The sequence below is a fragment of the Rattus norvegicus genome, chromosome 1 (genome assembly GCF_036323735.1).
Source record: "Rattus norvegicus strain BN/NHsdMcwi chromosome 1, GRCr8, whole genome shotgun sequence".
Classification (NCBI taxonomy): domain Eukaryota; kingdom Metazoa; phylum Chordata; class Mammalia; order Rodentia; family Muridae; genus Rattus; species Rattus norvegicus.
This window is the reverse complement of record NC_086019.1, coordinates 5165873-5181794: the sequence shown is the minus strand read 5'-3', so window position 1 is coordinate 5181794 and position 15922 is coordinate 5165873. Positions and strand designations below refer to the sequence as shown.

The following is a 15922-nucleotide window of genomic DNA, read 5'->3' as shown; positions in this document are numbered from 1 at the left end:
TCAAAAATTAGTAACAGTAAAAGAAATAAAAAATGCAAAGGCCATGAAATAAAATGTCCTAAACTTGCCCAAGGATGAGGAACCTTTGAGTCCCACCATACCATCTAGTCAGCTTTCCAAGGGAGCAAGGCCAGGAGCCAGCGATTTCTACAGCCTCCTTAGTTGGCTAACAGCATTCAGTGCCGAGAATCAGGGCATTAAAACGTCCCTGGAGAGTTGGAAGGGACATTGCATGCAGCCTTCACACCTGAGTCACGCCAGACCCACACGAAACCTTAGGAATCCCAATAACAGCAGCCCGCCGTGTGCGTTGAGCAACCGCACGAACGGCGAGTGATACGACCGTTAGCTGTTCCTCTTCGTCACCAGCCGCTTTCAACTTCAAGACATCCTGATTGATGCCGAGGATTTTTCAACGTTGTGAAACCCTGTCTTCGAAAAACACATTGGGGCGGCACGAAATGCCCTGGGAGAACGCTTCCATTCAAGGAGATGTGTCTGGATTGTGAAATAAAATAGCACGCTGGGCTCCTCAGAGTGTGTACAGTGGGAACTGACCTGCACACGAAACAGGCATAACTAAATTTTATCCTTCTTCCTCCAAAAAGGATATGTGGCAGGGCAGGACTCTAAAAGCTTTCAGCCTTACTTTTAGTGCTAGTGAGAAACTTAGGGAGATGAACTTTGTTGTGAATTATGTACAGACAAGCTGCCAGGTCAAAGGCAAATGGTAAATATAGGGAGAAAAAAAAGTTAAACCACTATCGAGTTCCAGGTCTCGGACCTTGACTCAACTCTGCCCCACATCAAGCATTTCCAAACGTCCTCATTACCAGGGCATCAGATTCCATGAGAACCATTGATCTATGAGTTCCTGGATGTTTGGATGCAGCCTTTAAACGGTTGCTTCCAGGAATCCTTTTCCCTAGGGGCCCAAATCCACCTGCCTGGCCTGCGGACTTAACCTTCAGTTTTCCCTCCCTCCCATTTCCTGCTGAGTTAGAAGCCTGTCTTACTTGGTCCAAGCTTTGAGTTGTAAACATTGTCAGTATTTGAAGAGCCATTTCCTCTGTGCTCTTTAGAAAGAAAAACACTGGAGATGGGGCTTTAATAAATCTAAAACTTGGGGAATTTGTGTGTGCTTCCTGATAGCTTTACACGGGTTTCTCTCTTCTGAACTTGCCAGATTCTGCATTTGGGAATGGCTGTGTTAGATTCAGTCTGCATTTTATCTTTGGAAACTACAACAACTCACTCTGTGTACTAAGTGCTTGTGTTAATGTAGGTCTGCCATCCCCCTGCCCCAGTGTCCGTTACTTTTTATTGTTTCAGTGCTAGGAAACAAACACAAGGCCTCATCTATCTGAGGTAGATACTGGGGCCACTGAGCTGTGTCTACAATGCCCTTAAGCCATGTGCTGCATGCTTCATAGATTCTAGAGCTGAGAAGCTCTGTCTCTTGTGGACCAAAACCAATCACACCTCGAACGTGGACAGGGTTAGGTGTGCTCCCGATGTGTCCTCTCCTTGGCTAGTCTCTTTTTTTGTGAAGACATTTTGTTGTGCTTTATTGGATCATCTCTTTCTTAACTTTGCATGAGAGGTGGAAGAAACAAGAGAAACGTCAGTAACTTTTTAACTAACATTAGTTATATAAACCTATAGACTTCATTATGAAATTTTCATACATGCACATGTACTTTGATTGCATAAAACTAAGTGATTCCATGACTAACGGGGCCTGATAACTGTTCGTGCGTGCATGCGTGCGTGTTCTGAGACAAAGTCTCACTATGTAGTCCTGTCTGGCCCAGAACTAGATATGTAGACTAGATTGGCCTCAAACTCACAGAGATCCACCTCCCTCTGCCTCTTGGATGCTGAGAACAAAGGCATGTACCACTATACCTGACTTTGGTAACTTATTATTCATCTGTGGAAGTTACATGCTAACAGAAACAATTCTCAATTCCCCAAAGTTGCCCGCTGACCTCCAAAGGGATGCATGTACACACACACATGTGCACACATACACATAAATAAATGCGATTTTTAACATAAAAGGAAAAGCTAAATAACTAAATCAATGAATGGCTGGCTACTGATGAATTCCCCTTGGTCATGGAGTTGGTTTCTTCCACCCCACCATCCTTGGGCACTAAGAGGCCTTGATTTGTGTGTGGTGAGAATCTAGGACAGAGTGGGATACAAGATGCAATGGAAAATCAGGTTTTGGAAGATGCTAGCTGCATTTGCTAACCAGGGCTGCCAGAACAGAGCACTGGTGTGGCGGCTCACACTGTTCATCGCCTTAATGTTGTAGAGTCTGGAAGTCTACGGCCAAGGCATTGTCGGGGATGGTTCCCTCTGAGGATCCAGGAGGGAGGACCAGTTCCAGGCTTTGGCTTGCCAGAGTCTCTCTTCCTGCCTAGTGTTTTCCCTGCACACGCGTCTCTGTGACCAAGTTTTCCCTTTTTTATAAGGACACCATTAGAACTGGATTCGGCCACATCCTGATTGCCTCCTGGTTTCATTCCCTCTGTAAAAATCCTTTCCCAAATGAGGTCACATTCTGAGCTACAGGGGCTAGGACTTTGGTCTAAGGATTTGGTAACAGGGGGTGGGACACAATCTGACCCAACATCGGTATTATAGGTGTTGATTTTTGAAGAATATTCCTTTAGCATCAAACCAAGAAATGAAAGTAGGTGCATGGAAAGAAAATCTTAATGGTAACACTATCCTAACAAGATGCTCCTGAAGTCTGTAAGCGCCTTCATAAGGCTGAGTGGGTATCTGTGGATAAAAAGAGCATCTCAGGGGAGGGCTGTGGATCTTTGCCTGATGAAGAGTCAGAACCACTAAGCGCTGTACACGGGTAGACACTGCTTTCATGAACATAACTAATTATGCTCCTAAGACCCAGATTCAGAACCAAACATGGCATCTCAGACTGCAGAGCTCCTCTCCTGGCTGTTAAGGGAAGATTTAACAGACCAGCACTTCCTTTGTGTAGGGAAAAAGGTAGAAATCAGTTGTGCTGGGTAGTTTTTAACCCACTCGACACTCACTAGGATCATCTGACAAGAGGGGACCTCAAGTGAGGAATAGCCTCCTTCAGATTGGCTTGCCGGCGTGTCCATGAGGCATTCTCTTAATAATTGACGTGGGGGTTCCCAAGCCCTCTATGGGCTGTGAGATCTAGGCAAGATCTGAGCTGCCTACGAAATACAGCCGAGCATGCAGCAGAGAAACTAAACCAGCAAGCAGCTCTTCTTTACGTCCCTCCATGGCTTCTGCCCCAGTTTCCCCCTCCAGGTTCCTCTTGGAGCAGCTGCCCTGGCTGCCCTCAATAATGGACTCTAACCTGTAAGTTGAAATAGCACATACACACACCCAAGTCGCTTTTGGTCAGCGTTTTTATCACAGCACCAGCAGGCAACCCAAAACTGCAGGGAAGTACCAGGCTCAGGGTTATAAGGTCACCTGAATCTACCCTAGAGCTAACAAGAAGTTAGACTCCCTGATTCACAAGCCAGGGGTCATTCCCAACACTTGGCCTTCCACGATATCTGCATTTATTAAAATCACCCTCTTTGGTGACCACTATCTCCCAGCCACTTCCGTGCAAACACATTTTTTTGGTCAAACCAGTCCTAAATACACTGTTGATGCCCATGAACAAGGACAGAATTTAGAAATTACACCCTTGGGAATGGTTTCTCTAATATCAGATCCAGCCAACAAAGCTCTAAGTTCCTAGTGCTTATGACCTCCTAAATTTCCTTATACATCAGCTCCCACTTTTCAGCTAAATTTTGCCTCTCAGCTTTCCTTATGAATTCAAGCTCCAAGGTGAGAGCAGGCCTTGACATGTTATGTTAAGGGAATGGTAGTTAGTGATGCCTTGAAAAACCAGGAGAGAAGGCCTCACCCTCCAGCCCGCCAGGGCTTAGTTAATATAGCAGCCCTGTACGTGAGGTTTGCTTTAGAAGTCATGTATTGAATTCGGTCTCTATACAAATAGACAAACTGACTCTGGTGATGGTTTCCCTATGTCCATTCCTTTAAAGAGAGGTAGGGAGACAGTCCTTTCTGTCCTATCCAGAAGTCTTGATACCCCTGACTCTAATGCTTTATAACCCAGAAATAGCAGCATGTGCCCAGCACTAGGGAGGTAGAGACAGGAGGGTCAGGAGTTCAAGGTCATATTCAGCTACTTCGTGAATTCAAGGCTAGCTTGGGCTATATGAGACCTTGTCAAGTGAGCAAATAAGCTCTCGCTCTTTCTCTCTTCCTCTTCTCCTCTCTGCTCACGCACCCTTTCACTCTTTTTCTTCCCCCTCCCCCTATCTCTCCCCAGGGCGACTCCCCTGGCCTCAATCCTTGGGGCCAGTGAACATGCCTTAGAACAGCTTCCCAATATACCCACCTTTAATATAAAAATTAATAATTATTATTAATAATAATAATCAAACAAGTAATCAAGAATGAAATAAAAAGCAAGTAGTACTTCTTGGGATGATTTAACACATTCCTAAGGGAGAGATTAATGGACAGTTCGGGTCTTTCCCCTGGGACTCACAGCTCCAGTGGCCTTTGGTGACTCTCGGAACTTAACTCCATCATGTCATATCCGCCATACAAAGGAACAGCATTATTTTCTATTTATATATTAGCACTAGTACATGCTGTCTGTGTGTGTGCATGCCAGTGTTCACGTAGCAGTTAAAGAACAACTTTCAGGAGTAGACGTTATCACTCCACCCTCTGTCCCTGGGATTAAACTCCGGTTGTCTGTTACGCTTGTGTGGCAAGTGTCTCTAAGCCACCATCGACTCTAGTGTAGACTTTATAAAGTATACACATTTTAACGCAACCGTCTTCTGACCCACGCGGGGACTTATCTGTGTGAGCAAAACACAATAGACACCAACTTTTAAGCACTATATGAAACTTGTATTTTGCTTCGTTTTTTTTTTAAAGTATTAGAAATTTCCCCCTTGGGATGTCTTCAAAAATTAATGTTTTTATGACCTTTCTTTTCAGGGTTATTAAACCGAATGAAGTTATATTAAACCCGAGTTAGAGTTTGTGTGGGTGGAGTTAAACCCTATGAAGCAGTCTCTGGGCAGGGGTGAGGGGCGTGGGGGAGAATAGGGGCGGGATGGTCATACTTAGAGACAGTTTGTGCCCTGTGAGCATTAATTCTAGAACATTAAACTTGCCATGTTAAATGGATTTCTAGATGTTTCTCTGTGGAAGTTTTGGACCAGCCCTCCCCTTCCCGTTCACGAGCCAAGAAAAGACAACCAGAACAATTCAATTTCAGTTTTTGGAAAAACTAAACACAAATGAGCCAAGCGGTATAAAGAGTCCTGGGGGCCCAGGAGGGAGGAGCGTTTCCATCCCTGATGTTCGCTCCCGAGGCATCTGAAGGTCTGGTTAAGCACTCTGAAATGTATACGCAAGCTTGTTTCCAAGGTATGTTTGCAGCCTTCGCTCCGCAGGCGGAGAACCTCATAAGCCAGCCTTGCTTTCCTGTCGCAGTGTCATACGTTAAGTGTTTGGAAGGAGCCCCAGCTAAGGCCTCAGGAAGCAGATGCTGCCTCTGGACTTATCATCCGCCGGGCGATTTGTTTTAAAGTTCATAATCTCAAGGGCTCCATGAGTGTCCCGCATCTGCCCTGAATTGAAAACAGCTTCCCACTAAGAGCCTTACATCAGAGCTGTGGATCCGTGAGTCAGAGAGGAAGTCCAGGATCATTTGAACGCATGGCTCGCTAGAACACGAGCGGCTCCGTTCATGGAGGACCAAGATTTTGGGGTACGTAGGCTGTGGATTTTCAAGTTCTAAGATTTTTGTTTTGTATTATTTTGTTTTGGCCGGTGTCCTTCTGACTGTTAGACATGAAGCGACAATGGGGAAGGGAACTTTTTGTGAGTAAGGAACTGAGCAAACTTCCAAGGAGCTGGGCAGCCTCCGTCTCAGAACTGCTTTGCCAGGTTTTTGCGGGTTTTTGTTTTTTGAGGGTTTTTTTTTTTTGTGACTTGATATTCATTATATATGATACATTGATTTAATTATGCAGATATTCATTTTCTCTAGGGCTCTAAAAAAAGGGTTTTGTAAGCCAAGAAAAGTTTTTACTGTAAAACACCAAAGCTTTTCCGCCCTCCGTTTATCTACAAAATCATTTTAAAAGATTTCCACACATGCTAAGAATGAAGGCTGGAACTCTGAACTTCATATTACAAGCCTCTGGGGACCCAGGGCCTGCGGAGTAACCATTTACTGTCTGATAGTTCTCTGAAATAGTGTCTTTCTCAGTTTTCTGTTTAACTGGGTATTCTCTGGGAGAACAATATTTTGAAGAGTGTGAAATGTATATAGGATATATATATGTGTGTGTGTGTATGTATATATGTATGTGTGTATGTATATATACATATGTATATATATGGTTGTGGTACATGTGTGTATATGTATTATGTATAGTGTGTGTGTGTGTGTGTGTGTGTGTGTGTGTGTGTGTACGCACGCGTGCATGTGTCACCATGGAACAAAATTAAGAGGAAATAGGCACGAAGCTCTGAAAGGCAGACTACAGGATGCACAGTTGCCAAGATTCTTCTGTACCGTTCTGACTCGAGAACTGTTTCTCCATTTGCTGCCTCTGAGAAAGAGCGGGCACCGTTTGGTGCGGTGACTACTCAGTGAAAACCTCTTGATTGAAAACACAGTGGTGGAGTGGGACTCTGGAAGACACATCCCTGGAGATACATGGGGTTAGCAAGCCTCTGCTTGAGTAGCTTTCTACCTTCCTTGGTTCAGTGGAACCCCCGGAAGTCAGGAATAGGTGGTGACGGGGAAATTAAAAGGGACATGGTGCCTTGGTTATGATTTGGACCAAATATGTATGAGTCCTGCCCTGTGAGAATGTTCAGGAACCCCAAGGAGAGCAGAGAGGAGAAAGTGGCCTGGCCCATTTTCCTTTTCAACTTGGTGCAGATGTGTTCATCAAAGGCGTCCCAATGACACAAACCCCCTCTGTTCCTTACGCTTCCCCTGGTCTCAGTAACAATAGGCCCAGAGCAGCCCAGTTGGCAGGTAGCACACTCATCTCAGTGCCCAAAGACTGCTTGCTCTTGACTGGTTGCCTTGACTCTTGAAAAAGGGAAGGCTTATTCGGATGCCAGAATTCGCCTGGAATCTGTGTCATGGGACTATGCCCTCTTAATGTCCCAGAGACAGAGGCTTTATTTTAGAGAAGGAAGCAAACACATTCCGGTTTGTACGGGAGGGTGCGAAAAGATGTATCGCTCAAATGCGGACTGAAAGGAAGACTATCGAGTGTGGAACAACCATCTGTGACCTATCTAAGGCCACTCGCAAAGGTGCTTTAAAAGCTAGAGGAACGGTGAGTGCAGATCAGCGCCCTGTGGAGAGATGATTATGTGCACCAACTTAATTTGGTTTGTTTTGTGTTTTGAAGCAGGGTCTCTTGTAGCCCAGGCTAGCCTCAAATTAGCTATATAGTTGTGAATGAGCTGGAACTTCTGATACCCACCACCGTCTCCAGAGTACTGAGATTATAGGCATGTCCCATCGCCCCAGTCAGATTATGCAATTCCGGAGACTGGACCTAGGGATTTACATATAAAGCACACACACTCTACCAACGACACCACAATTCCAGTCCTGCATCTTGATCTAACGAACCAGTTAATCCTCCTGTTTAGTTCTGCAGCCGCAGAGGCGTGGGAATAACATTAAAGCAATATGCCAGAGACTTCCACAGGGATACACAGAAAATGGCTTCTCCCACTGCCGTTACCTCAAACTCCAACTTATGCCACAAACTCCTGCTCTTTTCTCACCAACAGAACGAGCAGGTTTTCAATGTGACCTGTGGCCTGTTCCCTCAACCCCCCTCTTTTCACTCATGGCCCCCTATTGAACACCAAGTATTTGGTGATCTATAACTAGGGCACCAACCAGTCATGCTGCCATGCGGGTTCACAGGCCCCTTGCTCCTTGGATGTTCTGAAAACCATGTTTGGAATTCAGAGCACATTATCACCCAGAAACAAGCTCCGAGCTCAACTCCAGAATGCAGATTTATCCTAAGATAGAGTCTTCTAGAAACGTCTGGAAAGGAACGGGAAAGAACTGACCTTTGTCTAATAGCATTAGAAAATTAACTTTACAGTGAGCTCTAGTAATACTTGTGAGAATGTTTTTAGTATCCTTGTTATTCTTGCTTGATTTTGGACATTATTTCTTGCTTTCTTGATATGAACCCTAACTCTTTGCCTTACATATTTTGTCATCCTCTTCTGCCTCGATTAACCCTCTGGGTTGAAGTCCAAGCAAATTATTAGTGTGTACTTTTCCTCTTGTGGCTTCTTTTGCCTGGACCGTATTCTTCCCTTTCTAAGTCCTGACAACTCTTGCTCCACTCAAACATCAAAATCATTAAAACACCTGTGCGATGGTCCAAGATGCCTCTACTCCCTGAGCCACAAACCTCTCTGTGCAAACCTGGTACACAGCTTCAGGTGTTTTCTCTACTGGTCTAAAAGTTTGAGGGCTCCAATTAAAACCAATCCCCAGGGCCAGGGAAATGGCTCAGCAGGTATGGGTGTCTGCGGACAAGCCTGAGATCCCTGGGCCATGTGTTAAAAGGAGAGAACCAATTCCTACAAGTTATCCTCTGATCTTCATACATAAGCGTGAGCGTGCACACACACATATACACACACACACATAAATGTAACAAAAAACATACATTACATATAATAAATATATACACATAAATGTAATAATGTCATAAATTATATATATGAAAAGAGAGAATAGAATATTCTAAATATTTTAAATCTCAGCATTCAAGAAACTGAAGCAGAAGTTTAAGGCCAGACTGGGCTGCATAGGGAGAATTTTAGAAGAAATGTATCCCCAGAAAATTTATAAAATCCTCTATTTCTACATCTGCACTCTCATAACATCTCACAAGCCCCATGTCTACTAAGACTTCCACACAATTGTGATATTTGTTGAACTGGTTAAAGATGAGGACTTCTTTAAAGCGTACTGCAATGCCCGATGCAAAGAAAATGCTTGGCACAAGAGTCCACATACGCATAATTGAAGGAAAGCAGGATTGGGGATGGAGGCATGGGTTGAATACTGAAGGGAAGGCTCCTTCTTTAGAGAATGGCGGGAAACCAGATCGTTTTACGGAATGCCAAACGATTTTACTACTACATGTGGGAAAGACTGAACTATGGGCAGAAAGGGGGCAGCAGAGGTGCAATAGAGAAGTTCCAGTTCTGGTCCTCCATTCTGCAATGGAGTCGCCTTGGGGATTACTTGCCTTTCTTTCCTTTTTCTTTTTTCTTCTGTAAGACAGAAGTGACACCTGCCCCCAAGCTGTGGTTGTAAGGATTAAGTGATAATCTGTCAGGAAGAATTGGCCAAGTGTTTGAGCCCTGTAGGGAAGAAGATGGGTGTAAGTCAACAGTGCATCTAAATCTAGGCTTGCAGACAGGGACTTTAAAGCCAAGAGGAACACAGGTCTCTCTCTGACTTTGGATGCTTCTCTTGGGCTATTGATCACCTTCATGTTGACGTAACATGTCAATAGTCTGACTCTGCCTTTTAGCAGAGTATGTCACTCAAATGAAAACAAAATGAAACCCAGAAGGGTGAGTGAGGAGGAAAGTTCAGGAGGTTTTTAAAAATAAGGGAAAAAAATCATCCTAGGAAGAGGTGAGGTGAGCTCAACTTTCTATACATCATAACCAGGCAGAAGAACACTGTCCCTAGACATGTCTCAACATGCTTTCTGAAGCTTTAAAGATACTACTATATTAGTACCCCATTGTTACCCAAATGTGAACATGAAGACATTTGTACTGGGTGTGGCAATGCCAACCTGTGACACAGCACTCACAACTTTATGAGTTCAAGGCCAGTCTGGTAAACCTGCCTCAAAACAAACAAACAAACCAACAAAACAGAGGTATCTAGTTTCCACAGTCTTAGAATTCAAAGCCAGAGTCTCTTGCATGCCAAACAAGCATTCTGCCCTGAAGCTCTGTACAACACTATTCAAAAACAACTTTTACTTAAACTTTTTTTAAAGAAACAAAAGAGATCACTTATTGTTTCCTAGATTAGTTTTTGACAGTCTCGTGTTCTAAAATAATTATTCTTTTCTATGATCCTCTTCAACTTTTAGATCTTATTTCGTGTGTGTGTATTATGTTTTGCTTGCATGCATGTCTGTGCAACATTTGCGTGCCTAATAACCACGGAGTCCACAGGAAGGCACTAGATCCACTATAACTGGGGTTACATACTGCTATGGGATGCCATGTGCTGGGAATAGAATGTGGGTTATCTGGGAGAAGAGTCGGTGCTCATAACCACCAAACCATCCATCTCTCCAGCTCCGAGTTCCATTATTCCTCTGCTTCTCCAACGTCTCCCCAACTTGCTTTGAACCCCTGGATCTCATTGTCTTCTATTAAAAACAGGCATCCTACCAGAGTCAACACACTCGACCAAAACCAAATTCTGACCCAAGCGCACGTTAGACAGGCAGATATTGTTTAGGCCCTCCCTTTTCCATTTGTCTGATGTTGATATTTTAATTTATATTTTTATTGAGTTTATATATTTAATAATTTAATATTATAAATATTTCTATGTAAATCCTTTCAAGGCTATCCAGAGGGCTGTCTCCACCATCCCTATGTTAAGTCATTAGTGTGACCCCCAGATGATGTGAGTATGGTTTTGAGGTGAATAGGTGGGTTAGAGTGTGTGAAGCATTCCCAAAAAGTGGTGTGTGGCTCTAAAACATCCATAGAGGAGCTGACTTGTCTGACTTAAAAGAATGTGAGATCACATCCTATGTCAACTAGGGGAAAGCACACATGCACACACACATACATACATACACACACTCACATATACACACATACACACACACATGCACACGCACACACATACACATACACACACTCACACACACATACACACACTCACATATACACACATACACACACTCACACACACATACACACACACTTGAACACATACGCACACATACACACACTCACACACATATTATACACATATATACACACACAAACACACAAACTCACACATACATACATACACACACAAACACACACACATGCACAACTCACATACATGCATAGATACACACACAAACACACACACATGCACAACTCACATACATGCATAGATACACACACATACACACACTCACACAAACATACATACACTCACACACACACACACACACACACCACAGAGTAAGAGAAGCCCCTGTAGCCTCCTCGTGTAAGTGAAGAAGAAAATCAGACTCTGTTACTGGTTAATGGTCTTGCCCAACGCTTCATTCGCATTTTCTTCTTTCCCAATTTAGCTGAGGAACGACTCACCTAAAGCCCATTGGTGTGAATTCGGCGCCCTCTGGAGCACTTGTACATCTGTTCAGGCATCCTAGAAATAAATATTAAATTAAATTTTAATTTAATTGAAATTCTCAATCCAAAGGCTCTCCATACGCTGACTAAAAAGAGCTGAACTGTCCAAAAGTAGGTCAGATAGAAAAAGGCACTTTTGAGTGTTTGAAAGAATCCTGTTCTTTAAAGGAGTAAGTTTTCCCAAATTCAACAAATACCTATTATAAGTTTTATTAGCTGTGCCTAAAAAAGAACCATTTTGTTTATTGGTTCATCTCATCATTAAACTGCCCCAAAACATAAGACATTAAAATGAAATCTAGTTGTCAAACAGACTTGAATTTTGAGTAACTGTTCTATTGGGTAAATGGATATTTAAGGAACTAAATTTAAGCCGACTAGCTACCTAGGAGTCAGGACATTTATGAGAATAAAAAGAGTACCACGAATATAAAAATCTCCATGTCTGGTGCCTAAAATGTCCTGGACACTCACTATTTTGTTCAATCAATGCTGGGTTATTCTGGGCTGACTTAGGCCAGCTCCTTGACTGTCTCATTAGAGCCTGTTGCCCTGAGCTACGGCTCAGCTGAGAGAGGGTTGTGGATAATTCTCAGACTGCATGTAAGTAGCACACCTAGAAAGTACAGGCTCCTGAGAAACAAAAGCCCAAGGATTCTGGACTCAGGTTTACCTGAGGAAACCTCTTAGCATTCAGTGAGGTGACGCCCCTCACCTCCCTCCATGTGTGACTTCCCAAACTGAATCGGTGCACACACCCAATGAGGCAAGCATTGTTCTCATGCTTGAGAGATGGTAATGGTAATGGGGCAACCACATACAGTCTCTACCATGGTGGACCTGTCATTCTCCCATGAAGCCTTTGGCATGTACATACTGCCACTGCCTAACATCGGTTCCTTCTTTGGGATCGACAGCAAAGGGCCCCAAAAAGAGTGATCAGGTTAGAAGTGAGATGACCCATTTGAGACCAGGATCTACATCTTACCAGCTGTTCATTTCTTGAAAACCAGAATGTCCTGGGAGGAGTTTGTAAACCAGAGTCCTCTCCATAAAAATGGGTGTGATGCCCGCCTTGCAGAGGTTCCAGGAACCTCGAAGGAGGCATTCTGACTACAGAATACACACTCTAGCAACTAGCGTACTATAGTCGCTCCAGTAATTGGATTCCTTTATTCATGTTGTTTGAATGGCATGCCTTTGTTACCTTAGAGAAAAGCTAGTTCGGAGGCCTGTCGACAAAGAAAAAACATCTAGGGATAAAGAACAGAGTAAGGAGGTGTCCTCTAAACATACTCTACAACAGAGGCATGCCTTCAGTGATTTCGAGGTAGTATATTGATTGACCTGGAGGGTGTTAGCAAAATAAGTAGCCAAGACGTGACTTTGCATTAACTGCAACAGCTTGAGCATATGCCTGTTTCCTTTACTCCATCCTGAGAGGAGCGGAAGTAGGTTACAAAAATAAGAAATGCCAACCCGATCTGTGAATACAGGGATGGGTTGAGGGAGATGGTGGCAACTAACTAGGGGAGTCTGAAAAACACCCCTAAGGAGAACCTCAAAAGTCTCAGAGGATGAAGTAGAGTCAGGGTACAGGGAAGGAGACCAGAGCATGGGAGAGGCCTGAAATTGGGGTGGGATGGGGAGCTTTGGAAGTCTGAGGTGGGAGTAATTAGAATCCCAGGTGCAGCTCCAGTTACCATCCCAGCCCTGTCTGGGTAGCCAAGACGCTGAGCTACCTGCTCCAGGAAGGGTAAACCCCAAAATGCCGTTTCCTGAAACCAGCTACAGAATTAGTGAAATTCTACCTTCTGAACTCAGCTCCCCCAAAAGTGATGTTGGGCAGGATTTTGTTTTTCAGTTTAGTTTTTATTTTGTTTTGTTTTAGCAAAAAAATTCATACAATGGCAGTGGATAAAGCCAAGGTGGACGCTCCACTCCAGCTTTCCCAACACCAACCCAGGCTGTGGTTGTGCCCCTGGCCTTTCCCCTCTACTCTTGTATTCCTTGTTGCTCATAGAGGGTTCTTTTTCTCTCCATATAGGTCATGTCTCTGGAGTGTTTAGGCTCAGTTTTCTTTGCATAATTCAAGGAACCATATACATCACGCTAGGGCCAATTGTATTACAAGCCCTAGGATGACTGTGGAATCTAAATTCAAAGATGCCATCCAATATGGTCTTATCTAATTTGCTGGATTTTGTTTTTTAGGGTTTTCTCGGTTTGTTAGTTTGTTTTTGTTTTGTGTTGTCTTGGATACTATTGTATTCCTGGGGTCAGGGACAGATAGTTTTTTGTTTTCTTTGAAGGAGTCAGTAGGTCATAAACTTCCAGGTCTGGCAAGTTACTGTGTCAAGATGGCAGCCAACCCTCAGACAGCCAAGGAGGAAGCAATTAGTCAGCCAGTTTTTCCACAGCCTGCACCCTCCCTGCCCACCAGCACCCCAGGAGATGGAAGATTTCTTCTTTGTTGCAAGGGGTTTTTTGTTTTGTTTTGTTTTGTTTTGTTTTATTAAAAAAAATGCCCAGCCCAGCATCTAACATAGAAAAAGCAAAAAACAGTAACAACGGGGCTGGAGAGATGGCTCAGAGGCACTGCCTACTCTTTCAGAGACCCTGAGTTCATTTCCCAGCAACCACATTGGAGGCTCAGAACTATCCGTAGTGAGATCCGATACCCTCTTTTGGTGTATCTGAAGACAGCTGCAGTGTACTCACATACATAAAATAATTAATTATAAAAAACAAACGACAAAAAAACCCCACATATCACTGTGAAATTTCCAAAAAGGGGAAGTAGGAGGTCCTAAAAACAGCAAGGATGGAAAGAAGAAAGGGAGGGGAGAAGAGAGGATGAAGGGGGAGAGAGAGAGAGAGAGAGAGAGAGAGAGAGAGAGAGAGAGAGAGAGAAACATGAATCCAAATAGCAGTACATTCCATCAGGAATATGAGACATCAGGAAGCAATGACCTCAGGATTTAAGGACTGATGATGTCTGATACTTATCAGTGGGGTAGAGCAACAATATTAAACTCCTTCTAGAAGCTTCTGGAAGACCCTGTCCAATAAGATTATAGGAGAAGACTAGGGGTGCAGCTCAGTGGCAGAGCGTTTGGCAACACATATGAGACGCTGAACTCCATCCCAGCACTACAAACCCAAAAGCAAGCAGAGTAGAGGAGAACGTCCTCAGAGTCAGAAGTGTAGCTCAGTGTGAGAGGTGCTTGCCTTGCTAGTGTGCAGGCCTGAACTGGATCCGCAGAACTCGTGGGAAAAAAATCCAGTCGGAACAGTGACAGTGTGTGGGTGTAATCTCAGCGCTTAGCAGACAGAGATAGGAAACCCCTGGGGCTCGCTGGCCAGCCAGTCTGATCAGCAGACTCCCAGTTCAAGGGTTTAACGAGAAATCCTGTCCAAAAACAACCAACCACAACAGAAAATGGAGAAGCAAGACACTGATGAAAGAAATTGAGGGAGATACAGATGAAGGAAAGAATATTCAAAAATAAATGAAGAGAGGAAAGTGGAGGACAATTGGGGGATATCACACACACACACATACACACACACACACACGCATGTGCACACACACATACATACACACAGACACACACAGATACATATACACACATACTACACACATACACGCACACACATGCACACATGCACAGACACACACACATATATACACACAGACACACACACAGATACATACACACACACAGATATACACACACATGCACATACATACACACAGATACACACATACATACACACAGACACATACAAACAGATACATACACACACACAGATACATACACACACACATACATACACATAGACACACATACATACACACAGACACACACATACATACACACACATACACACATACACACACATACATACTGACACACACAGATACACACATACACACACACATACAGACAGACACACACAGATACACACACATACACACACACACACATACATACAAATACACACACACACGTAGTTTCTGAATACAAAAGAAAACTCCAAGAAATAAAACAGTATAAAATATGGTTATAGCATATACTAAGGAACAGATCCTAAAGTTATATGAATATAATATATAAATATAAACCTAATAGTCACAAGGGCACACTGCTCTCACCTGCCTTTAAAACAGTGATTCTCAATGCCCCTAATGCTTAACACAGTTCCTCATGTTGTGGTGACCCCTACCATAAAATTATTTCATTGCTACTTCATAACTGTAATTTTGCTACTGTTACGAAGTGTGATGCACAGAATATCTGATACGAGAGCCCCAAAGGGTTTACAACCCACAGGTTAAGAACCTCTTGTTTTGGGGTTGGGGATTTAGCTCAGTGGTAGAGCGCTTACCTAG

At 43.5% G+C, this 15922-nt stretch overlaps 1 protein-coding gene across 2 annotated transcripts in view; it reads left to right on the top strand.

The window, feature by feature from the left end:
• Positions 1-15922, top strand: part of Sash1 (SAM and SH3 domain containing 1) — a 298571-nt gene that overhangs the window by 56983 nt on the left and 225666 nt on the right. The window contains exon 1 of one of the 2 annotated variants that reach the window (XM_039101480.2): positions 5230-5827. The exons of the other annotated variant lie outside the window; for it this stretch is intronic. Within the exon in view, the coding sequence (XP_038957408.1) occupies positions 5807-5827 (21 nt within the window). The 5' untranslated portion in view covers positions 5230-5806. Of the gene's footprint in view, positions 1-5229; positions 5828-15922 lie in introns of those variants that run through there. 2 annotated transcript variants of the gene reach the window in all.